This window comes from Protopterus annectens, chromosome 6.part1 (assembly GCF_019279795.1).
Source record: "Protopterus annectens isolate FY-2018-M chromosome 6.part1, PAN1.0, whole genome shotgun sequence".
Lineage (NCBI taxonomy): Eukaryota > Metazoa > Chordata > Ceratodontiformes > Protopteridae > Protopterus > Protopterus annectens.
In genome coordinates, this window is record NC_056738.1 from 109,769,460 (window position 1) to 109,794,794 (window position 25,335).

A 25,335-nucleotide genomic window follows, 5' to 3' on the forward strand; every position below is an offset into this window, starting at 1 on the left:
TACATAAAGATACCCTATCCTTATGAAAAATCAGGAAAGGCTCAACCGCCATAAGGGCCTGCAATTCAGACACCCTTCTTGCAGATGTAATGGCTAACAAAAAGCAGTCTTCCATGACAAATATTTCAATTCAGCAGTAGCTGCAGGCTCAAAAGGTTGTAGAGTGAGTTTCTCCAACACAAAATTGAGGTCCCAAGCAGGAGTAGGAGCTCTACGTGGGGGTCTTATATTCTTTGCCCCTCTAAGAAATTGCTTGAACAAAGGATGAGAAAACAATGGTGGGTCACAATCATAGTGAGCTGAAATTGCTGCAGCATGAATCTTAATGGAAGAGAAAGACAAACCTTTGTCCAATAACTCAGTAAGATATTGAAGAGCCACACTCAAATTCGGCTCAAACATCCAAATCCTTTGCTGCACACCAGAATAAAAATCTCTTCCATTTTCCTGCGTACACTTTCCTTGTACTGGGTCTTCTGGCTTCCATAATCACATTCAAAACTTGTTGAGGAAGCTGAGACCTGCTATGGTTCAAAACAGAATATGCCAAGCTGTTAGATGAAGAGACTGAAGCTTGACATTGAGCAGATGCCCGTCCTTCTGAGACAATAGGTGTGGAATCAAAGGTAAGGGCCATGGAGGCTTCCTTACCAGACTCCTCAGCAATGGGTACCAGTGCTGCCGAGGCCAATCCGGAGCTATTAAAATCATCCTTGGCTTGTCTTGTCTGACCTTTAGAAGTACCTTTGGGAGGAGAGGCAGAGGTGGAAAGGCATACACATGAAGATTTTTCCAACTGAAAGAAAGAGCATCCACTTTCCAGGCTGTGTGATGAAACCTTTTCGTGCAAAACTTTGGCAGCTGGTGGTTTAGTGGAGAAGCGAACAGATCTATGTCTGGAGTTCCCCATGACACTGTCAATGTCTGAAATACATGAAGATCCAGTTTCCACTCGTGGGGATCCATGATTTGCCTGCTTAACACATCTGCTAAGGAGTTCTGTGCTCCTGGCAGAAACCTTGCTTGAAGATTCAGCTGCAAGCTTAACGCAGTCTCCCATAAAATCATTGCTTGCCTGCATAGAGGATAAGAATGTGTTCCCCCTTGTTTGTTGATGTACCACATGACAGTTGTGTTGTCTGTTAGAATCAACACCTGCCCTGGAAGAAGTAAATCCTTGAAAGCCAGTAATGCAAACTGGACTGCTAACATCTCCTTCATGTTGATATGTAGATGCTGCAGTCTGGCAGGCCACTTGTCTTGTATCCACTTTCCATTCAGATGAGCTCCCCAAGCTGTGTCTGAGGCATCTGTCGTTAGAATCTGACTCGCCTCTGGCCGGGTCACAGAGAGTCCCTTGTTTAGGTGACATTCCTGAGCCCACCACAAAAATTCCTTTTGAATGCAAGGTATTATTTGAATGACAGTGTCCAAATCCTGGCAGTGCTGTGTCCATACATTTTGAGATACCATTGTAGCTTCCTCATATGCAGTTTGGCATTGGGAAGTACCAGAATACAAGATGCCATGAACCCTAAGGCTTGAAGGACTGTCCTTGCAGTCAGCCCGGACTGATGAGATAGTTGATGGAAGTAAAGAGAAAGATTCTTTTGTTTGTCCGGGGTTAAAAGGCCATCTGGGTTGCTGTATTCAGTCTCACACCCAGAAAGCACATGTCTTGAGAGAGTACTAGACTGGACTTTATTTCGTTCACAGAATACCCTAGGCATCTTAGCACTGCTATCACATATTCCAAATGCTGAAGAAGCACGTCCCTTCCTTGAGCCAGAATCAGGCAATCGTCCAAATAAGGATAGATTTGTATTCCTTTTAGCCTGAAGAAAGCTATCACTGGAGCCAGAACCTTTGTGAATACTCTGGGCGCAGTAGATAAGCCAAAGGGCAATGCAGAGAACTGATAATGAGAATTCCCAGCTCGAAAACGCAGATACTTCCTGCAAATTAGTCTGATAGGAACATGAAGGTAAGCTTCCTTGAGATCCAAAGTTACCATCCAGTGATCTTTGCCCAGCAGAGGTAAAAGCTGTTGTAACGTCAACATTTTGAACTTGGGAATGTCCAGATAAGTGTTGAGGATAGACAGATCCAAAATTGGTCTCCACGTGTTCCCCTTTTTTGGTACTAGGAACAGGCGAGAATAAAATCCTAGGCTCCTTTCTGGCACAGGAACTGGCTGAATGGCCCCTATTTGGAGCAACAGAGAAATTTGCTTGTGAGCCTCTTTCCTTTGTTGAGGAGGAATGTCTGGCATGCCTTTGAAAGGAGGCAAGGTATGGAAATAAAACCTGTAACCGTGGTGAATGATATCCAATACCCATCTGTCTTGGGTAATTAAACTCCAGTTTTCTTTGAAAAGTGCCAACCTTCCTCCCAAAGGTGCTGCCAGCCGAGAAGATTCTGGCAGCTGAAAAGGCAGGTCATTGTGTCTGTTTACGAAAGGACTGACCCCTGCCCTCACCAGAAGACTGAGCAGGTGAACTCCCTGTTCTAGGCCTAAAAGAACCTTGAGCTCTGCCTCTACCACGTCTAGACCTACCCCTAGACTGGGAATCATAAGCAGGATATGTCCACCCCTTGGTAGGCCAATTTCTACTAAACTGGAGGCTGAACCTGCAAAAATCTTTAACAGTCTGCATAGACTTAGCCTTGTCTTCCATTTTCTTTAGAACTGCTTCCACAGGCGAACCAAACAACACATCAGATTGTAAAGGAGCATCTAAAATCCTTGTTTTCACATGCTCAGCTAAATTCTGATCCCTCAACCAGGCGTGCCTGCGAAGAACGAACCAGTGGCAGCCACCCTCGAAGAGGCCTGCACAGCATCAAAACCACATTGCAAAGAATGCTTACCCACCTGTTCAGAAACATGAACTAAATCCTGCAACTCTTTACACTCAATACCTTCCGCCAAAGCATCTACCTTAGACTTTAATTGTGAAAGGAGATAATTTTGGTATTTCAACATGTGAAACTGGCAATTCAAAGCTCTCATGGCCAAAGTGGAAGAAGTATACACTTTCTTTCCCCATCTATCCAAAGCCCTAGCCTCTTTATCTGGAGGAACAGGATTTTTAACAACAGAAGCCTTAACACCTTTAGGCCCCTGTGAAACAGTTTCTGGGTCTGCCCTAGGACTCTTAAAAAGATACTTATGAGCTTCAGGCACCCTATAATATCTATCCGGTTTAACTGGAGCAGGAGGCAAAGAGTCAGGGTTCAGAGAAGCCTCTGCAAAAACATCCTCTACCACATCTAGAACAGGAGGTATAGCTAAAGGCCTATGCTGGGGTAGAAACAAAAATTCCCTAAGCCTTTTCCTGGAATCAGAGAAATCCTGACCTTCCCATTTAAAATGCTCCCTCATGGAATGAAGAGTCTCTGAAAATGAAAAATCCTCAGGAGGAGAAGCAGAAGGAGTAGAATCATCTACATCAGAATCAGAGTAAGGGGAATACTCCTGCAAGTCTTCAGCCAAAGACTCAGAAGCATCCGAACAATGCTCAAAACTCCCAAGCTCAGGTTCCACCCTAGGCCTCTTATCAGGAGGGGGCATAGAACCTCTAATCATAGTAATCAAATCTTCTGCCATCTTAAGCATATGCTTCTTAGGTACAGACCCTGAAGAACTAGGGGTAACTCCTGAAACAAAACCTGGCCTGCCCCTGGGAGAAGCCTTGGAAACAGCAGGGGAGGGCCTAACCACCTTAGGAAGGGAGGGAAGAACAGCTACCTGAGAAGCCCCTTCCGCCTGGCCTACCTCCTGAGAGGTCACATCTTGCAGTAATAAAGTCTCTCCCTGGGATTCCAAAGAAATTTCTGGCTGAACCCCTGGCTCCACCGAGCCCTCTAAAGAACCGGCGTCCGGGACGGACGGTTCTTCCAGCCTAGGCTTTGCTGTTTTGTCCTTGCGCTTTTTGATAAGCGGCGTCGGAGCATCCGGCGGCATTTTATAATTACACCGCTTCCCAAAACTAACCTGGCACAATCTAATCTTCTCTTTATAGTGTGTTTGTTAAATCTAGCACAAGAGCGACAGCCAACAACGTCGTGCTCAGGCCCTAGGCAAGGTATACACAAGGTATGGTAATCCCTATGAGGTATCTGTTTCCCACAAGAAATACAGTTATTCACTTTTTCTGACATCCGGTAAAATACTGAGGCAAGAAAAAAACAAAATAATCCCCAACGGGGTACTTAGCCAATTTGGATTCGGTCTGAAACTCCGACTTCGGAAAATCTCAGAACGCCAACCTGCACTTGCAAAACTGCTTCTGCATCGGACCATGCGGCAAAAAAGACTGAGGATATGACGTCGGTCATGCGCATTTGTACCCTGACGTCCTGACGTCAGACTAATGCGCCTTGACCGACGTCAGCCATATACTTTGGTATTCGGGCCGACTGGGACAGCGGACTACCCAAGTGTTAGGACTGCAGCAATGTGGTATGAAGAACATCTGGCAGTTTAAGGCCCTAATGGCCAAGGTTGCAGAAGTGTATACCTTCTTACCCCATCTATCCAGCGCCCTGGAATCTCTATCAGAGGGGGTAAGATTTTTGGCAGTAGACGCCTTAATACCCTTAGGTCCCTGTGAAATGGTCTCAGGATCCGCAGTAGGATTTTTAAAAAGGAACTTATGTGAGTCAGAAATTCTGTAATATCTATCAGGTTTTCTGGGAGCAGGAGGTAAAGAGTCAGGGGGCCAAGCTAGACTCCGAAAGGGCATAATCAACAATGTCTAGTACAGGAGGGATAGCTAAAGGCTTGTGCTGGGGGGCAGGAGTAAGAAATCCCAGCGAAAATGCTCCCGAAGAGTATGCAAGGTTTTACCAAAAGAGAAATCCTCTGGGGGGAAGCAGAGGGAATAGTCTCCTCTGCATCAGAATCCTCATAGGTAGATAAGGGTAAATCCTGGTCATCAGAAGAAACATAAATTTCAGAATCCTGGTCAGAAGTATCATAAGCAAATTCAGTCCTAGGTCTCTTAGAGGGGGAAGGCTGGCTTCCCCTGATTAAAGTAATAAGGTCTTCAGCCATTCTTATCATTTGTTTTTTAGAGGCCTGACCAAGCGGTCTGGGCATCGGTTTTCTAGGCATGGTTCGAGTTTTAGGCCTTGAAGAAGACGATGGCGTCAGTTCAATATGCAAGTCAGTAGGCCTGAATACACCCTCAGGAGCCGGTGCCCGCACAGTGGCTCCGGACCCATCCAAGGTAGAGACATCCACAGGTTCCACAGCTGAAGCATCTTGCGGCATACCGGACACCAAATAGGTCTCAGTAGAGGCCTGCGAATCTGAAGTAGCGGGTATCAGGGGCTGTAAAAGCACCTCACTTAGTACCGGCGAACTGGCCACTAGCTTAGGAGAAACATCGTCGGCAGCTTTGGGCCTAGGCGGCCTGTCTGTCTTTATCTTTGCATTTTTTCAGAATGTCGGTAGTTGGGTGGCTTACCGAAGACATATCTGGATAATTGAACCGAGTACCAAAATATTTAGAAGCGTAAATATACCGATGATGAATAGTTTATTGTTTAAATAAGACACAAAACTGACAGCGAGGTACATTGTGGTCAGGGACTAGGCAAGGAATACAGTACGAATGAAAATTTTTATGAGGTATTTGCTTTCCACAAGAAATACAATTACTGACTTTTACTGACATTGGTTTAGAGCAAGAAAAGGTTTCCCCAACAGGGTACTTAGCTTTAGTTGAAGACTTCGGTTCTGAAACTCAAAAATGAAAATTTCAGGAGTCGGCCAACCGGCACTTGCGAACTGGTTCTGCTTCGGGCACCGCATGTCAAGAAAGACTGATGTAATGGCGTCGGCTGCATGCTTTATACCCCTGACTACCTGACATCACAGAAGATGAGACAGCAATCGACGCAGGACCCAAGACTTTGATAATCAGGCCGAATGAGGGCTACTGCAAGCAGATAACCCAAATGTGATGACTGCAACAGTGAAACACTGTTTCTGATGCTGGGAATTTAACTTTGTTGATTCAGCAGCTTACATAAACCCTTACTCAGCTGAACCAGCATTTGCACCAAAGTCAGATAAACCTCTGTGTTGAGACTCTTGCGAGCCACTCTGTTGCAGGTGATGTCAATACTGAAAGGACTAACCATTTGGAAGAATTTTCATCTACTTCACAGGTATGTGGTTGGCTTGACAAATCTGATTTTTTAAATATGAGAGAGAGTGTCCGACTACTTTATGGTTACAATTTGAGCTTACAAGAACAAATTTCCTTGTTTGATAAGTCAGTATACAAATTTAAACTGTTACAGCTTGACAACTATTCATTGGGGGAAAAGTTTAAAAAGAAAAAGCGTCCCCTAAGGACTAAGATTGTGGAAATATCCACAGGGAGCAAGTCCCAATTCGGTACTTCATCAGGAACTAACAATTTTTTGACTGGACTGGGTTAGAATTGACCAGGCTGACAGTTAAAGACAATGAGAGGCGCCTGGTAAAATTTAAACAAGACATTACCAAGTTGGTTGATTTTATTATGAATGACCTACTTTTCGACCAACACCGAGTGGCATTTAACAATATATACTCAGCTACTGACAAAAAGTTGGTACAAGTTAAGAACAGAAAGGACAAAAAACTAAGGTGGGATGATTTAGACTACCAGCAGATGACAGTGTACCCCCTACCCCAAAGCAACATCAGAAGGAAAGCTCTAACGGACCATTTTTATGACAGTGAGGAATAACAGGAGGAAGACTTCCCTTTATACAAGAACGTTCCCAGGCGATCCGAACGTTTAGCAAAGAAACAAGGGGGAAGTTCACGACAGGTAACTCACTCTCACCCCAAGGAGAGGAAGAGGAACAATTGGGGCAATGGAGGTACAACCTACAGGAAACGAACAGATCACCAGTATTAGAAGAATCACTGGTGATGGACACTGTTACTACAAATACAGATACTGTCAAGGTTTCATCTTGTTTTGATTTTTTTTTATTTATAATTTTACTGATGTTGAAATTGGTCCTGGTTACCACAAACTATTTCTTAAGGGGTTTAACTTTATTCCCTCTACAAGGGCCAAGGTGGACGACACAGTTGAGACTTAAAAATTTTTACCAGAAAATTAAATTTACAATTGTTATTTGGTGAAAGTTCTATTCCCACTCATGACATGTTGAAAAGAAAGAGCACTATGAATCGCCCTTTACACCCTGTAGTACATCTATTTGACAGGAAATGTGAAAAGGAAATATGTGGTATTACTGGGGAGTACAGTGCAAACATTTTACAATCTCCCTGCACATGAAAGAGAACTTTTGCATGAGTTTATGAACAGCTAAGAAATTAGATGTATGAAACCTGACAAGAGGGGGGGGGGGGTGGAGTTAGTGATTATGTACCACCTGCACTATGTTAACCACTTGCTTGGACATCTACAAAATAATGACGTATATTCAATGGTGTCTATTAATGAAATTATCACATATCGCGGTTTCACTGGTGTCTATTAATAAAATTAACATCACATATCACGGTATCAAGGTGGTACTTGACGAGTTGTTGCTTTTCGACAGGTTTCACAGGGCCTGTATGACTTCTTAAGAGTAGATTTTCTAGTGATTCCTAGGATTTTTGGAATCCCCAAGATTAACTCAGACCTCTCCAACCCCGCCCCCCCCACACACATCCTATTGTTGCAGCAAGAGGCTCAGTTACTGAGCCTTTAGCTAAATATGTGGACAAGTTAAAACATCTACTTAAAGGCTTTCCCCATATTCTAAATGATTCTTGGATCTTGCTGCGCAAACTGAGAAAAGTGACATTAACTCAGGAAAGTATGATGGTGACCTGTGATGTGCACAGCTTGTTCATGGTAATCTCCCATGAGGTGGGGTTACAATGGTTCAACAAGATTGTTGGCAAATACGGACAGATTTCTGACTTGGAAACATCTATTATTGGTGACTTTATGGATCTTATTCCTAGTTGCAATTTGTTTTGCCGTTTGAGGGGGAATTTTACAAGCAAAACACAGAGGTAGCCATGGGAGCAGCCTGTGCCCCTTTATTTGCCAACCCAGTAATGATGTAGTGGGAATTGAAATCTTTATTTCTTCACCCACTGTACAAGAACTGTAAAGTGTATTATCAATTTTTGGACGATACCATCATGACGCATGACTATCAAAAAATTGCATATTTAGAGGTAAGTTGTGCAAGGGGATAGGTGGCAAGTTTTCTACCTCAGTATATAGAAAACCTACCTATTGTAATTCTTTTCTGTTTTATACTAGCTGTCATCCCATGCACCAAAAAAGAGGCATTGTTAACAGCCAACTTATCCGGGTGCCAAGACTGATATCGGAGGACAATATTTGTCTGTCTGATTTCAACAAAGTTACAAGGATGTTTACTGAGAATGGTTACCCCAATGCCCTCCTGGAGCAAGTAAGTCACGAGGTGTGGCTTGGAAGACGAACTACATTTGCACCGATTATTTTGCATGGACTTGATTGAGGGCATTAGAGAATGTAAAGACGTTACTCCCCTCAACCTACAGACTAACGTGGTCATACAATATACTCTTGATGTTAAACAAACAGAGAAAATTAATAGAAGAAACCGGTGTATTTTTGAATGTGATGATGCTCCTTGATAAAAGTGTTTGTTCCACTTATAGAAAAGTACAGTTGTGTACCTACCATAAATGTAGATGTTCAAGTGTATTCACTGTTGCAGTCATTACACTTGGGGTTATCCTGCTGGCAGGTGACCCTTAGTCGGCCCGAGTGCCAAAGTCTTGGTCCGGCGTCGGTTGCTGTTGCCTCTTCCCTGACGTCAGTGCACCAGGGGAATAAAAGCTACTACCGATGCCATTTTCTTCAGTTTTTCTTGCCTCAGATGTCAGGTGCCCCCAGAAATGAAGGCTATAAAGATAAAAATATGCGAAACAACCATGCATATATCACTAAAAACATTTTCTTCTTCTAAAAGCAAATACTCCACATAGGTTGTACAGAGTTGAGAAGTACAGAATAGTTGGAAATACTGAAGAACTAGAACACAACACAAGCAGTACAAGCTGTTGCAACAGCTTAAAACAGCTTGTACTGCTTGTGTTTTGTTCTAGTTCTTCAGTATTTCCAGTTATCGTATTAGAAGTACAGAATAGTCCCAGCAAAGAGGGGGATGGTGGGTGGGTAACCAGGACTGCAACAGTGAATACACTCGAACATCTACATTTATGGTAGGTACACAACTGTACTATGTTCATCGTGTTTCACTGTTGTAGTCATTACACTTGGGTAGAATCCCAAAGCTTAACCAGGGTGGCTGGGTCTAGATTGGATTTGGCGAGGCTAACAAACCCTGCAGAACTGCAGTGGCAAAGCCTGCTCTGGATTTGGAGTAGAGAGGTAGGTGGTAGTGCTTGGTAAAAGTGTGCACTGAGCTCCAGGTTGCAACTTCTAATATGTCTTTGGTTGGTACCCCTCTGAGGAGAGCTGCTGAAGTGGCTGCTGCTCTGGTAGAATGAGGCCTAATGCCCTTAGGCACAGATTTGCCATGTTGTGCATAACAGAAGCGGATGCAGTGTCCTATCCATTTGGAGATTGTCTGCTTTGTAATAGGTTTCCCTTGTGATCCTGCAGCATATGCTACAAACAGTTGCTCAGTTTTTCTGAAAGCTTTTGTTTTGTCCAAGTAAAATCGTAGCTGCCTGTGAATGTGAATATCCAAAGAGTGCAGAAGTATTTCCCCTTTATTCTGGGGATTTGGGTAGAAAGTAGGCAAATGAACAGTTTGGTTTAAGGCCACATTGGAGACCACTTTTGGCATGAATGTTGGGTTCGTCCTTAGAGAAACCCTGTCCTGGTGAAAAAAGAGGAAAGGTTCCACAGCCATCAATGCCTGTAACTCTGAAACTCTTCTTGCTGAAGTTATTGCTAGGAGCAGAGCAGTTTTGCATAACAAGAATTTTAGATCAGCTGTGCTGGCTGGTTCGAAAGGAGGCAGTGTTTGTTTTTCTAAAACAAAATTGAGGTCCCAAGTAGGTACTGGTGCTCTCCTAGGGGGTCTTATATTCTTTGCCCCTCTGAGGTACTGTCGTAGTAGAGGATGTGAAAAAATAGGAGGATCCGTATTGTAATAAGCTGAAATGGTAGAGGCATGGATTTTAATAGAAGAAGAAGACAGGCCTTTGTCCAACATCTCAGTCAGGTATTGTAAAATCTGAGGCATATTACGGGCCAGTGGGTCGAGCCCTTGTGCCTGGTTCCAAGCACAGAATCTCTTCCATTTTTCCGCATAAGATTTCCTAGTGCTGGGTCTCCAGGCTTCCAAAATTACATCCATAACAGCTTTAGAGAGAGGTGCAGTCTGAGTGGCTACATTATCTGCCATGCTGCCAGGTGTAAAGTTCTGAGTTGATTGTGCAGAATCTGATTGTTTTGCTGTGTTAGAAGATGAGGGATTTGAGGTAGAGGCCAAGGTGGGCCTTGGGACAAAATCTTTAGGATTGGGTACCAGTGCTGGCATGGCCAGTCTGGTGCAATCAGGATCATTTTTGGCCTCTCTTGTCTGACTTTTAGAAGCACCTTGGTGAGAAGAGGCATCGGAGGGAAGGCATAGACTGTCAAATTTTTTCAGTTGAAAGACAGAGCATCCACTTTCCATGCTTGAGAGTGATAAGTCCTTGTGCAAAATTTCTGTAATTGGCAATTGTGAGGGGAGGCAAATAGATCTATGTCTGGACGTCCCCATTCCCTTGTTATCATGTTGAACACTTGTGGATTTAGCTTCCATTCGTGAGGATCCATGAGATTTCTGCTTAGTTCGTCTGCCAGTATTTTTTGTAACTGGCAGGAATTGTGCTTGCAGATGTAACTGGTAAGTAGTGTTGTGTTCCACAAAGTCATGGCTTGTCTGCATAGGGGGTAGGAATGTGTGCCCCCTTGCTTGTTTATGTACCACATAACTGTGGTATTGTCCGTCTTTATTAATAATTGTCCTGGATGTATTAGGTCATTGAAGGCTGTCAGGGCATTCTGTACAGCTAGCATCTCTTTTTGATTGATATGAAGATGCAGTTGTTCCTTGAGCCATGTGCCCTGAATACATTTTCCTGCCATATGTGCTCCCCAGGCGTACTCCGATGCATCCGTTGTTATTGTCTGCCTGGCTGTAGGTAAGGCGAAAGGCTGTCCCTTGTTGTGTTGACAGGCCTGTGACCACCATCGAAACTCCTGTTGTAGGCGTGGAATCAGGGTTATGATTGTCTCTAGGCTGTGACAATGCTGAGTCCAAACACTTTTTAGATACCATTGTAGTTACCTCATATGCAGTTTGGCATATGGAATTACTAGAATGCAAGATGCCATGAAACCCAGGGCCTGCAGAATTTTTCTTGCAGGGAGCTGGGTCTTTGTTGCCATCATTTGAAAGTAATGAGTCAGTTGCCTTTGTTTGTCTGGTGTGAGATAAGCCATCTGGGTAGCTGTATTCAAGCTTGCACCCAAGAATATTATCTCTTGAGAGGGCACTAGTTTTGATTTCTTTTCGTTTACTGTGTACCCTAGGCAAATTAGTAATCTTTTTACAAACTCCAGGTGCTTTAGAAGAATGTCCTTGCTCTCTGCTTGAATAAGGCAATCGTCCAAGTAGGGAAATATTTGAATTCCTTTTTGCCTGCAAAATGCAATTACTGGTGCCAGGCATTTTGTGAAGACCCTGGGCGCAGTAGATAAGCCAAAGGGCAGTGCAGAGAATTGATAATGCATTGTTGAGCCTGCTATAAATCTGAGGTATCTTCTGCACGATTGTCTGATTGGGACGTGCAGGTATGCCTCCTTGAGATCCAGAGTAACTAGCCAAGCCTCTTTGCCCAGCATGGGCAAGAGTTGTTGTAGTGTTAACATTTTGAATTTTGGAACATCCAGGAAAGTATTTTGTCCTTTTTGGGTACTAGGAAAAGTCGTGAGTAAAATCCTTGGCCCTGTTCTTCTTGTGGAACATTCTGAAGAGCTCCCATATCCATAAGAGCTGCAATCGTGGTTTTGAGGCAGGTTTGGCATACCTTTTGGTTTTGCAAGCGTGTGGAAGTGGAACCTGTACCCTTGAGACACTATATTCAACACCCATTGGTCTTGGGTGATCATGTGCCAATTTTTTGAGAAAAGTGCTAGCTTTCCCCCTAGGGGTGCTGTCAACTGGTAAGTGCTTGGCATTTGCAGAGGAAAGTCATTGTGACTGTTTTCTATAAGGTTGTGAATTGTCTTCTCCTCCTTTGGGGGCTGAAGAACCCCATTGTTTAGGTCTGTAGGAGCCTTGGGGCTGAAATCTGCCTCTTGGGCATCTGTATCTGCCTCTTTGTGGCGTGTCTGACACTGGAAAGGACCAGTTTTTTGAAGGCCAGTTCCTGCTAAATCTAGGTGGCTGAACCTGTAAGAAATCTTTCACAGTTTGCATTGACTTTGCTTTATCCTCCATTTTCTTTAAAACCTCTTCTGCCTTAACACCAAAGTATCATGCTGTAGTGGAGCATCCAATAATTTCATTTTAACATGGTCAGGTAAACTTTGTTCTTTCAACCAAGCATGTCTTCGAATAACTGAGCCTCTAATGAATCAAAACCACATTGCAGAGTATGCTTTCCCACTTGTTCAACTGCATGCAATACATCCTGCATTTCTTTACAGTCAGGACCTTCTGTATTTGTAACCATTTTCTGCTTTAACAATAACATGAGATACTGCTATTTAAGCATGTGAAACTGACAGTTTAAAGCTCTTACAGCTAAAGTAGCAGAAGTGTAAACTTTTTTCCCCCATCTGTCCAGAGCTCTGGAATCCCTATCTGAGGGGACAGGATTTTTGGCAGTGGAAGCTTTAACCCCTTTTGGACCCTGAGAAATAGTTTCTAGGTCCACAGCGGGGTTTTTGTAAAGAAATTTATGAGAGTCAGGGACCCTGCAGTACCTACTTGGCTTTACTGGTGCAGGGGGTAAAGAATCTGGAGACGGACTGAATTCAGAAAAAAACATCATCAACAATATCAAGCACAGGGGGGATAGCCAAGGGCCTGTGCTGAGACAATAGAAGGAAATCTCTGAGCCTTTTCTTGGATTCTCAGTAATACTGGCTCTCCCAATGGAAATGTTCCCTCATGATGTGCAGGGTTTCCCCAAAAGAGTAATCCTCAGGCGGTGAGGCTGAAGGAATGGACTCTTCAGCATCAGAGTCCTCATAGGGAGGGAGAGAATAGCCCTGGTCAGAGTAAGAATCAGAAGAAATGGAAACCTGATCAGAGGAATCATAATCAGTGTCTTGCCTAGGCCTTTTGTCAGGAGGGGGATGGGAGCCCCTGATTAAAGTAATAAGCTCTTTGGCCATTTTAAGCATCTGTTTCTTTGTCTTTAATGGTGTTTTTGACTTTGCCTTTGCTGCTGTAGTAGTTTTAATTGTAACCTGTGAAGGTCTGAAAACACCCTCAGAAGCCGGTGCCTGCTCAGTGGCTCTGGACCCATCTGAGGGTATATTTTCCGTAGACCTAATATCTTGAGTTTCCACAGGCCTCGGTGTCTCCACGTGGCTATCGGTTGCGGCCTGTGGCTCTGAGGTAGCGGGTGTCAGGGGCTGCGAAAGCGCCTCACTGAGAACCAGCGAACTGGCAACTGGCCTAGAAGAGGCTTCGTCATCGGTTTTGGACCTCGGATGCCTGTCTTTTTCTTTGTCTTTGCGTTTTTTATACATTCCGGTCATTGGTTGTTCCGACGGCATTATGTAATTAAATCTTCGTCCAAAATAATGTAATACAAAATCAAACCGACGTTTAATAGTGCGTTTATTAAATCTAGCACAAAACCGACAACTAGTGACGTTGTGGTCAGGGCCTAGGCAAGGAATGCAGTAAGAGTGGAAGTCCTTATGAGGTATTTGCTTCCCACAAGAAATACAATTATTAACTTTTACTGACATTGGTCTGGAGCAAGAAAAAGTTTCCCCAATGGGGTACTTAGCTTTATTGAAGACTTCGGTACTGAAATTCAATTTTGAAAATCCCAGGAGTCAGCCGACCGGCACTTGCGAACTGCTTATGCTTCGGGCACCGCACGGCAAAAAAGACTGAAGAAAATGGCGTCGGTTGCAGCTTTTATTCCCCTGGTGCACTGACGTCAGGGAAGAGGTGACAGCAAATGACTCTGGACCAAGACTTTGGAACTCGGGTCGCCTGCCAGCAGGATAACCCCAAGTGTAATGACTGCAACAGTGAAACACGATGAACATCAAATCGAACATGAAAATGTTACTTGAAAAGTCTGATAGTATTACCAAAGGAGTGTCAGTCACTAGAATGTGTGGGTCATGCCACTTTTGTCCTTACATTAACACCAACTACACTGGTTTCTTAAGGGGGAATGTTGGGACAAATTGACGTTACTAATCTATGTACTTGTTAGACATCTAGAGTTGTACACATGGCTTCTTGTGAGACATGTTCAGCCTTCTACATAGGCAAAGCTAAAAATGCCTTTTCTAAGCATATTTATCAGTACTTGTACAGTATTCAGAAAGGTGATTGCAAAAGTGCATTTGCAAAACACTTTTTGATCTGTGAGGGATTTACAAAATTTACCTTTTTTGTATTAGAACAGGTGCAGATATCTATTTACTGTGGTGACTGGGAAAATATGCTTCTGCACAGAGAAATGTGTTGGCAACTGAAACTTGATGCCTCAAATTTTCCAGGACTTAATGACAATGTTTCTGTTATTAGTGAACTAAGGACAGCTTCTGTTATTTAAGCCTTAGATACACTCCTTTACAGCACTGATTGAAGTTTGTCTTTCATTGCCTGATGTTGGTGGGGGAAGTTCACTCCCTACTTTAACTTTCCTTTTAGTTTGGTTTTCCACAGTTCTGAAGAACTCTGGTTAAGACAAAAGCACTAAACTGTGGAGTTGTATGCTGTTTACATTAAAGAGAACTTTGACTGTGGCTGTCTAACCGGTGATTTTTTTTTTTAATTTTTATTGGATTTTTATCTACTGGTCCTGGTTTTGGTCCAAGTTCTACTTTGTCTCCAGCTCTGGGATAGCGAGCCAAACCTAAGTCATCAGACATAAGTACAGCTTTGTTTCATTTAGACACTTTACACTCAAGGAAAACTCATCCATCTTAACTAGGAGCGGTTCTAGTTTCAACTTGCTTTCTGATTCATGGAAAAGGAATACTGCACTCAATTCTAAAATGTTTACATTAGGTCCCCATTTCCAGGTACTCTATTTTCCATTCACAAGTGAGGGCCCTTGGTGGGCTCCACAGCCTTCCAAGAAAACATCATTAGAGCCTGCAACAGGTTCAGCGTTAGGAAGGGAAATTCTGTGTTGACATTAGTGGGTACTATCTACCAATCAGAACCCAGTGGCAATGTCAGACACTATATGCATGTGGTGCCACTACAAACAATGAAGCACCTGCACTGTGTGGCAAGCCAGTTGGAACATTAAGATTGTGAATGCCATCAGACCAAAGGGGAGCAGAAGCATGTGGGCCTGATTCTGTTTTTGCTACCTCAACCAGGATGCAAAGACAATTTCCTCTTGGGTACTTCTACTAGGCCAGAAATAAATAGCAAATAAGGGAACTCAAATTCTTTCCAATGAAGGAGAGATAACATGGGAATGAGAATGGATTTTTCCTTTTTTACTGTAATCAGACAGGACTACAGCTACAATAGTGTCCTCAACAGGACACCTGTCAACGTTTTCTCAGACAAAGTTCCTGGCATCCAAAGGAGACCTCTCTTCTGTAATGATTCTACCATCACAAATAAAGCCTTGATGAAAACTTAGGAAACAGCTGACAGCTGAAGGACAGCAACAGTGCATGCACAGAGTCTGAAAAATATCCAAAGAGTGGTTCTCTGACAGAAATATATCATAATAATCCATGACATTAACTTGTCTTGTGGCAGAGGCACTACTAAGTCACCATATAGAACTTACAATGTTGAACATGCTTGCTGAAATCTCAGAGAACCAGGATACAGCACCATTTCATATCTTCTTGAAAGAGGAAAAGTTGGAATTAAAGAATCTAATAGTAGTCCTGCAGCTCTGCAGAAAACAAAGGTTTCCAAAGAAGAGCACATGATGGAGGAGACACAAAATGTGGCTTTTGTAGACTGCATCTAAAGCCCATCTGCTCTATAAAGGCTCTCCATGATGAGACAAATTCAAAGAATGAGTTTTGGATGGGCAATCTTAAAGAACAGTCAAACTTCTGAATAGCCCACAGGAACCCTGCATCTTAGTATACTTCACAGCAATACAATCTGATGGTTCCTGGTCTTCTTTTTTTCTGTGAAAATTCTCCTCCTAGCAAGCTGGACGTATCTGAAGAAAGTAGTAGAGGGAGCTAGAATGGAATCAATATGGATCCTTCAGTGTGAACAGTGTCTATTTTCTCTTCTTCATATGCTCAAATCTGTCACCTCCCCCTCATTTTCCTGCTCATAATCATCATCACCCCCCCGATCGATCAACCTATTTGTTCCTCATTACCATGGGAAAGGTCATTATTCAGGAGTCATCGGGGTTGGTTCAGCTTTTTCTTGTTAGACTCAACCCCTAGCAATGCAAACCAGCCAAGCTTCAGGGAAGTGGTACAATGAGCAGACCATCTCCCTCATTTTTGTATGGGACTTGCCTCCAAAAAGACCTACTTCTCCCATGGAAGCACAAGTTGTGGTTCCCCCCCCATTTTCACAAGAGGAAATCACTAACTCACGTGCCAGTGAATGCATACATTTCACTCTTCCCCTCCTTATCTAGCTACTCCAGTTTGAGCACTGCTAATCAAACCCTGGTCAGCTGGGTCTAGGTAAGGGATCTATCTCTGCGCTATGGAGACAGGCCGTCCTCAAACATATGTCAAGACAGCTGCTTAAGTAGGATTCCTTTTTCCATATAAGGGACATTTAGGAAGAAAAGGCATAATTTTTCCATAAAGGAAGAGAGCCTGAGATGCATCAGCTAGGGCAAATAAATAGGTGAGGCAGCAGCCCTGGTCATGGAATCAGAACAATCAAAATTAGAGCAGAAAGCAAGGATGCTAAATGAGAACATAACGATAAGATTCTTGCGAAGACAGACTCTTTGACCCCATAAGCATGGGGTCCTGACACATCCTTCAGAAGAAGGTCCACTAAAGAAGACTAAAGCTACAAATGGTAAATATTAAGACAAGTAATTTAAAGCTCAAATTTTGAAAGTGCCAAACAGGAAAAAAATATATCACACCTAGTGCCTTAGACTCTGCTTCTGGTGACAAGGTGGCAAAATTATATAGCCTCAAGAACCTATTCTAGATTACATACCAGTCTACTTCATGATACTTCTAAAGCACTGCACTCCACTCCTCAAGCGGTGTTAAGGAAATCTGCTTGTTTCATAGCTCAAAGGTCAGAATCTGGGGTCTTCCATACCACAAATCTGGCATCTTTGAGGACAAGGCCCTCACAGCCCACTGCTAATGATCCTTCCTTTCAAATCACAGGCTGTCTTTTTGGGGAAAATTAGACTTCATGACCCTGTGCATCTCCAAAGGGTCATAAAGGGAAAAATCGCAGGAAGGAATGCATCATTATCCTTTTTCAGGAGTCTCAAGTCCCTCTTACTCCCCCAAATTCATCAGGAAACAGGATAACATTCTAGAACTGTCAGGGTTAGCCCTACCTATATCTTGTATCACAGGCAGCAATGCAGGTATTCGTTGAAGGGCTAAAAATGCTTCATACTATTACAGGATATACAGCTACCATAAATGCTACTGAGGCTTGACAGGCATATGCAGGGCTCTGTGCTATCACCAGGTTACAGTTCCTAATACTACATTTTGCACTTACTAGGTACTATCTTGCCACATGTTGAACTTACAGTACAAGACAAACATGGACGGCAAAATCATTGATCCAACAAAAGTTACTGGGAGTCACTTTATCCCAACCCAAACAATGTATTCAGAAAGGAGTGGAGTACAAGAAGAAAAAACACACGCTGGATCAAAGTACTCCATCTGAACACCTGTCATAAGAAAAAGCCTGCTGCTTTTTGCCTCATCACCCAGCTCCTTAAAATATAGAAGTTATAATAGTATGACCTTTAAACTTGCTAACCAGAGTGGCTGTCAGAGAAGCACCTCTCTCCTGCCTTCTTTGCATCAGTTTACAACTGACACAAACATTACCAACAGACAGCAATCGGTCGGTGAAGGAAGGGAGGCTGTTGGGAATTTGGATTACACTGGAACAGCTTTGGCCTGCATGAGGCCTCCTAATCACTTTCATCTGTCTTCGTGACTCCTGGTTGGGAACATAGGCAAGACTCTCCTGACATTCTTTGACACTGCCTCCCTCCACTGCAACCATCCTGTTCCCCCAAAGACAAACCTCAAGTCTCTCTTTTCTTCTTTGATTGGAGGATGGGCTGAAGCTCTAGTACTTTTGTCTTGCTTTATTACTGGACTACTTTCACAGACAGTACAGGCAATATCTACACAGGTCCTAGCTGGTAATCTAACTTCAGGTGTAATAAAGTTGTTTTTCAGCACCTAATGAAGGAACTCAACAACTAAGCAAGTAAGGACAAAGACAAACTGTAGGAGAAGCAAGAAAGAGCTGGGAATTGAACATCAGGACTGCCTTTCTCACTCAGTACAGTGATAACTTGTACTGTAAGGGGGAAAATACCCCTAAGATTGTAAAAGATTCAAAAAAATTGATGATTTGCTCCACATACACCCAACTGTCACACACTGTCTTTATGTCATTAATATGTTTGCTTTTACTCCGCTACTTTTCACTAAACAGTAATACACAAATAAGTTTGGTACAAAGTAATGATTATTTATTTGTTTACCAGGTGAATGGCCTAAATCCTATACCCTTTTTTCATCCATAACCCAGGACATGAGGCAAAAACAGTGTAAAACAATACATAATGGTCATTAAACAACATTGTAAAATAAGCTCAGTGATACACTGTAAATACTGAAACACACTGGTGAAGTTACGAAAATGACAGAGAGGCAAGATGCCATACTGACTAAATGACACACTGGAATATGGAAATATCAGCATAAGGACATAATAGAACGATGATATATTAGCAACATGACAAATACACTTTGGTGAATGACACATTAGCTACATCACAATACAGAGAAGATAGGTGATATTCACTGTGAAAAGGCAGATTCAGAAAGTGTGGAGTATACGCTATATTCCTTAGGTAATACAGCAGTGGTGTATTATACCTAAAGCAGTTACATCTGCCAATGGTTGGCAGTTGTTTGACTAGCTTGTGCAAGAATATCTACAATTATGCAACTGATCTTTAAAAGTGTATAGCAATAGTGTAAACAGAAGTCTTTATGCCATACTCTTGCAGTAAGCTAGCACAGGATCTTTAAAATGATGAGATATTACCGGTAGGCAGAAAAGCCCTGTAGCAACACTTACAAAAACTTGTCTGTGGGAAGACAGCTGATATGACTACTTATTTTCATGGAATGCAGCTACCAGTCTAGGAAGCAAGTCCCCAGGTTCAGCCACCACACTTATAGAAAACATCTCACTGTTGGTACCCAGTCTCATTCATGTCCTGTCCTTTACTTATCAGATCTAGGATTGTACACCTCCTCCAGGACCTGGTCACCACTCATTCTGGAAATGAAAGTATTCAATCATGTGGCCAGTCACTGCAGGAGAAGGGGATGATTTCTAACTGCAACACTCAAGTTCAACCTGCTTTTTTTTCAATAAGGCAGACGAGACACATGGCATGCAAGCAAACACTGGACAGGTAAAATAAGGGAGGAGAAGGCAGGAAGGAACAAGGTTGCCCGATGCAACAGCTGGGCAAAAAGTACAGTTGCACAAGTCCTACTTACCTGTAACAGTAGATGTTCGAATTCCTCACTGCCTCAGTGACATTTTCAGTAGCTCCTGGACCCTTATTCTTCCCCCTCCCAGGTGGGGTAAGTTTTGGGAATCTATCAAATTACCACTGATGCAGTGGGACTGACTAACATAGTAAAACTGCACAAGTCCTACTTACCTGTAACAGTAGATGTTCAAATTCCTTATTGTTTCAGTGGCAGCATCCATCTGCCACCAAGAGACTGGGCATAGCTGAGGTGGGTTTTAACCTCTGATTCAGTTGTTATTGGATTTGGTTTTTATATGGTACTGTGATTGGCTGCAAATTTACTCTTGCTAGATTACTCTGGCTTTACGTACTTTCCTCTCTTTCTTTGTGGGAAAAGCCTGAACATTCACTTCCTGTGACAGCTGTAGGCTTAGCTCTCAGAATAAACTTAGCAGAAAAGCTGTCACAGAAAAAGATATGGAATGGAGTCTGAGCTTTTGAAAGCTGGCCAGTACTGGGTTACTTTGGCAGATAACCTAAAATGCCACTGAGGCAATGGTAGTGATGAACATAAATATCACAAGCTGTAACCTGCAAGCAATCTGCACATACATAAGACAGCAACTGAAGCTTGAACAGCTATACTGCTTTCCTGTGAAAGGCATATACTTCATCTCTAAGGGTGATAAGACAATAGTTTATGTTCCACAGTTAGGTCTCTCCCTCCCTGATGGGCTGACAGAAGTCATTGTGACTCCAATTACCCTTTTCTAGCCTTCGTCTGATGACTTCAGACCATTTAAATTGTATACAAGTAAACTTCCTTCATGTAGGCAGGTGCTCCACTTCCTCAGTTTTTTTTTAAATAACTTCAATATTTTTTAAACACTTGTCTGCACGCATATCGTTAATGCTGCAGCACAATCACAACCCACATACAGACATTCACTATGAGTCAAGAATAATCACATGAATCTCAAAGACTCTTCCAAATCACAGAAGTTCCACAAGCAGATAAGCAAAAAAAAAAAAAAAAAAAATGTCGTGATGGGGATGGCAAGACTGAGAACTGCAATGGATATAAGCAGCTCATTTTACTTTCGAATGCACAACACTGATACTCCTTTCCTTGACCTTCTGGAATACATTTGTAGCTTTCATAAATATGAAGAGAAGGACAAGATAGCTATACATTTGCCTAATGAATCTGCCTATCCACACAAATGTTACTATGTGTGTATACTCTCTACTCTCTCTGCAGGCTAGAAAACAGAAGAGCAGCAATATCTTCAGCACTGGTCTGTTGCAGATGAATGCTTTCACACTGCCTGCTTCCTGAGCAAAATGATATGCAGTAGACACACATCTCACATGTCACCTAAAGTTTAAGGCTGGCTTGTGGCTGGAGTCACGAACTGCAGTATATGAAAGCAACCTCATCTTCTTGTGAAGGCAGATCTGGTGTAAACTATGTATTCCCATCCCACCTACATCAGCTCCCCCAGTGTCGAAAGGAACTACTCAGACTTGGTGTCAGCAATGTCACCATCAGGGCTCTATCACTCTGTACCAAAAAGTCAGCTACATTTTTAATTTCACAGCTCAAGGCAAACATTTAAGCTGTAAAAATATATTCAAAAACACATTAAGACACACTTTAACCTACATACTGTACCTAGAAGACTAGACATATAACTTCAAGTGAAACCATACAATCATTATTTATTTATTTATTTGCATTTGTTAACTGGGTTGGTCCAGCTGGGTAAGAATTACCCTTTTTCAGTGGAGACCCGAGGGGAAAAGCCCCAAACAGACATACAAATACATACGAATAGAGACAAATTAACAATATTACAGAGAAAAACAATATTATGGGTACAATGGATAAGAAAAACAAACAATGAAAGTTTGAGAATATGAGTAAGGTAGGCTAGAGGCATGCATGCAAAAGATTTATGAAAAGGTGTTCTGAGCAAGATCTCTGAAATAAGTTGAAGTAGGCAAAGAAATGATGATTTAGGTGTATATTAAACAAATAAAAACTGAATACATACCGACTTTCAAATGAGCCTCTATGATTTTCCTTGTCACCCTTCTTTCCTTTGCCACCAGATTTCCGTAGACCACTAGCAGGAGAAAACACATCATATGTTTAAAAGATTTCAATCACTTTAAAGGACAATTTCAGTCAGAAATCATTGAAAAAAATGTCAGATAAATAACCACAAACACAAATATAAGCTATCACTTTTGAAGCTATCAAAAAATATGTCTGCTTGATGGGGTTGCTGGCCCCCTTGGCAATCATCACTGCTCTTCCTAAGAGGGGAAGGGCAACTGTGACAGTCTCCTAGGCAAATATGCATAAAAACACCAAACAAGTGACATCAGCTGTCAAAAAGAAATCTGGTAGAAATACGAATGTATAACTTTACAAGTCTGTTGCCTGTATCACTCATTAAGGTACAGCTGAGTAAAATACGTATTATAACAACAGATCTCTTGATGTCACTGTTAATGGTACATTATAGCATCTCGGTTTATCATCTTAAATTCTTTTATTTTCCTGGTTGGACTTTTCCTCAGCTGTCCTATTCATTTCTAGTAACAAATGTCAGCAAATCCTTTTAACTACCCCAGCTAATTGCCAAAGGAATATCATCAAGGTCTAAAGTGGTAATCACTTCCTTACACTCACCAATCAGGCTAATTATTGAGTACACTGTTCCATTTGAGATGCATCTAATTAAAGATATCAAACAACTGGAAAGCCCTGAAAGGTTCCTAACCAAAACTCACAGACCTAAAGTTCATAAGCTGTCAAAAGAGGCTGAAAAATCTATTCCTTTACACAGTGTCTTACAGACTTTTGAGGGGAGATCATTAGAGACCTGATTGCCCTGGACAACCTTTTTCTCTGCAAATCCAACATATCTACCAATACTAGAAGTATGGACCTAAATATTCAACAGATAAATAAAACACGATGGAGGGATAGGTTTATAATCCAAAACCTCCCAAACCTCTAGAATAAACTTTCCTTGCATGTTACGCAGTGCAACTCACTATTTTCCTTTAAACAAACTAGATAACTGGATAGGTATCCACAAAATCACTCTAGGATTTATTGATATGGCCATCATGGAGAAAGGAGGTGATGCTTGGGGAAGGGTACTGGCAAGATGCGAAAGGTCATGAGACTAGATGGCCTTAGAATATCTATAAAGTTGAAACATAGTCCACTGAAACTGGAGACAGACAGGTAACAGCTGTATAGGGAACAGTATGAGGTAAAGCAATTCAATCCACATCCAGACAACACTGAAATACAAACCAAGCTGACAAAACCACAGGTAGCTGAGAGAATGAAACAGTCACGGATGCAAAGAGACAAAAAAATGAGTCACACAGAAGCTGCAGAAAGAAAAAAACTCAGTGCCAGCAGGAAAAAAAGAAGTTATGTTATTACCACAACGTTCCATCTGTGTTGTCGATCATTCATTCTTGACTGATGGGTTCGGTTCTGAATCTGCAGAACTGACTAGGCCATTATACTAGCCCGTGTCAGCCAAAAGCTCTTGAGCTAAGGCTCTACCCATACTGGCCCCTCTTTCCCATTACCTCAGATCGAGTTTGTCTATCATAAAGAAAAAAGGAAGCTCCGTCTGAGCAGCAACCCTATAACAATCCCACGACTAGTTATGAACCTCCAGGAATCTGTAGGGGGGGGGCAGGAGGGTGGGATTTCAAGAATGAATGAAGATAAGATCGACAACACAGATGGAACGTTATGGTAAGAACATACTTCTTTATCTGAAGTTGTCAATCTTCATTCATTCTTGACTGATGGGACAGAGTCCCCAGCTAATTTAGATCTTGGATGGCCCTAAGGAAGGATATTTCTGAGCACCATAGAGCCAAAAGATGCTCTTCCTCTGGAGACCATATCTAATTTCTAATGAGTGATTAAGGTATGCAGAGTAGCCCAAGTTGCGGCTGCGCATAGGTCTTCCATAGAAGCTCTGGAATGTTAGATCGCTGAAGTGGAAACAGATCTTGTAGAATGAGCGCTAACTTTTGTTGGTAGTTTGAGTTTATTTTGATTATATATAAAGGTAAAGCAGTCTCTTAACCATTGGTGACCTTTGAAACTGGTTTGCCTAATCTAGTACCTGAAAAGGATAGAAATAGTTGGTTTGATTTTTCTAGAGGATTTTGTTCTGTACAAGTAAAAACATAATTGTCTGTGGACGTCCAACATATGCAAGCCGTACTCTCCTTTGCTTGAAAAATTTGGAAAGAAGACTGGTAAGTCTATGGTCTGGGTGATATTGGAGTCTGACACCACTTTAGGAAGGAAGGATGGATTAGTTCTGAGTGATAATGATATATGGATACTTCAGACACAGACTGTGCAACTTTGAAATTCTCCTAGCAGACATGAGAAACTACTAGGAAGAGGGTCTTCCAAGATAAAAACTTAAGGTCACAAGTGGCTGCTGTCTCAAACAGCTGATGAACTAAGCATTACAACACTAAGGTTAAATCCCAAGGCAATATAGGATCTTTGAAAGGTGGCTTCAATTGTTGAGTGCCCTTAAGAAAAATTTTGCAAAGACGGTGAGACATCAAAGAAAGATCATCAAATCTGTTATGGACATTCAAAATGGCAGCCAAATGAACTCTAATTGTAGAAGTTGAGGATATTAAATGAAATAAGGTGGCTAAATAGTCTGCCACCTTATCGACTGGAGCCAAGAAAGAATCAAAGCCGTTTGTATCAGACCAAATAGAAACTCTCTTCCTTTTGCTAAGGTAAATTTTTCTGGTGGATGGTTTATAAGAAGACAGAAGTATCTTTTGCACTGGGGAGGGCAAATCGTTTCACCTGGCAATTACTGGAGGTGGAGTAACCAAGCCGTCAGCTTGAGATGTTGAAGGTTGGGATGGACCAAGCACTGGGGGTGAGCAGGTCCAGAGTTAGATCCACATTCCATGGGTTGGGGTGGGGGGCAGAGAAAGGGAAACTGACTTGATGGGGCCAATAAGGTGCAATGAGAATCACTTTGCTTCTCAACCGTTGGTCTTTCCTCAGAAACTGGAGAATTAAGAGGGATTGGTGGAAGGCATACAAAAGTCCCGGGGGCCAGTCACAGAGACATGAGTCTCTTGGGGACTTCCCCATGAGGGGGTACTAGAGCAAAGTAGCTGCTGCATTTGTGGTTTATGGGAGAAGCGAACAGGTCGCAGCAAGGCTGACCCCATTGACAAAAAATTATTGTGGCTAAGTAGGGACTAAGAGATCACTTGTGAGGCAGAAGGATACACCTGCTTAGTTTGTCCGCAATCATGTTGGAATTCCCCGGAATATGCATTGCTATTAGAAAGCGGTTGGAGGC

The 25,335-nt window shown here is 42.4% G+C and overlaps 1 protein-coding gene across 2 annotated transcripts in view; it reads right to left on the reverse strand.

Moving 5' to 3' along the window:
* LOC122805417 (neurabin-1-like) overlaps positions 1 to 25,335 on the reverse strand; it is a 1,624,240-nt gene that overhangs the window by 559,623 nt on the left and 1,039,282 nt on the right. For both annotated transcript variants that reach the window (XM_044075548.1, XM_044075549.1), the window contains exon 14: positions 21,991 to 22,062. In XM_044075548.1, coding sequence (XP_043931483.1) covers positions 21,991 to 22,062 — 72 coding nt within the window. The remainder of the gene's footprint in view (positions 1 to 21,990; positions 22,063 to 25,335) is intronic.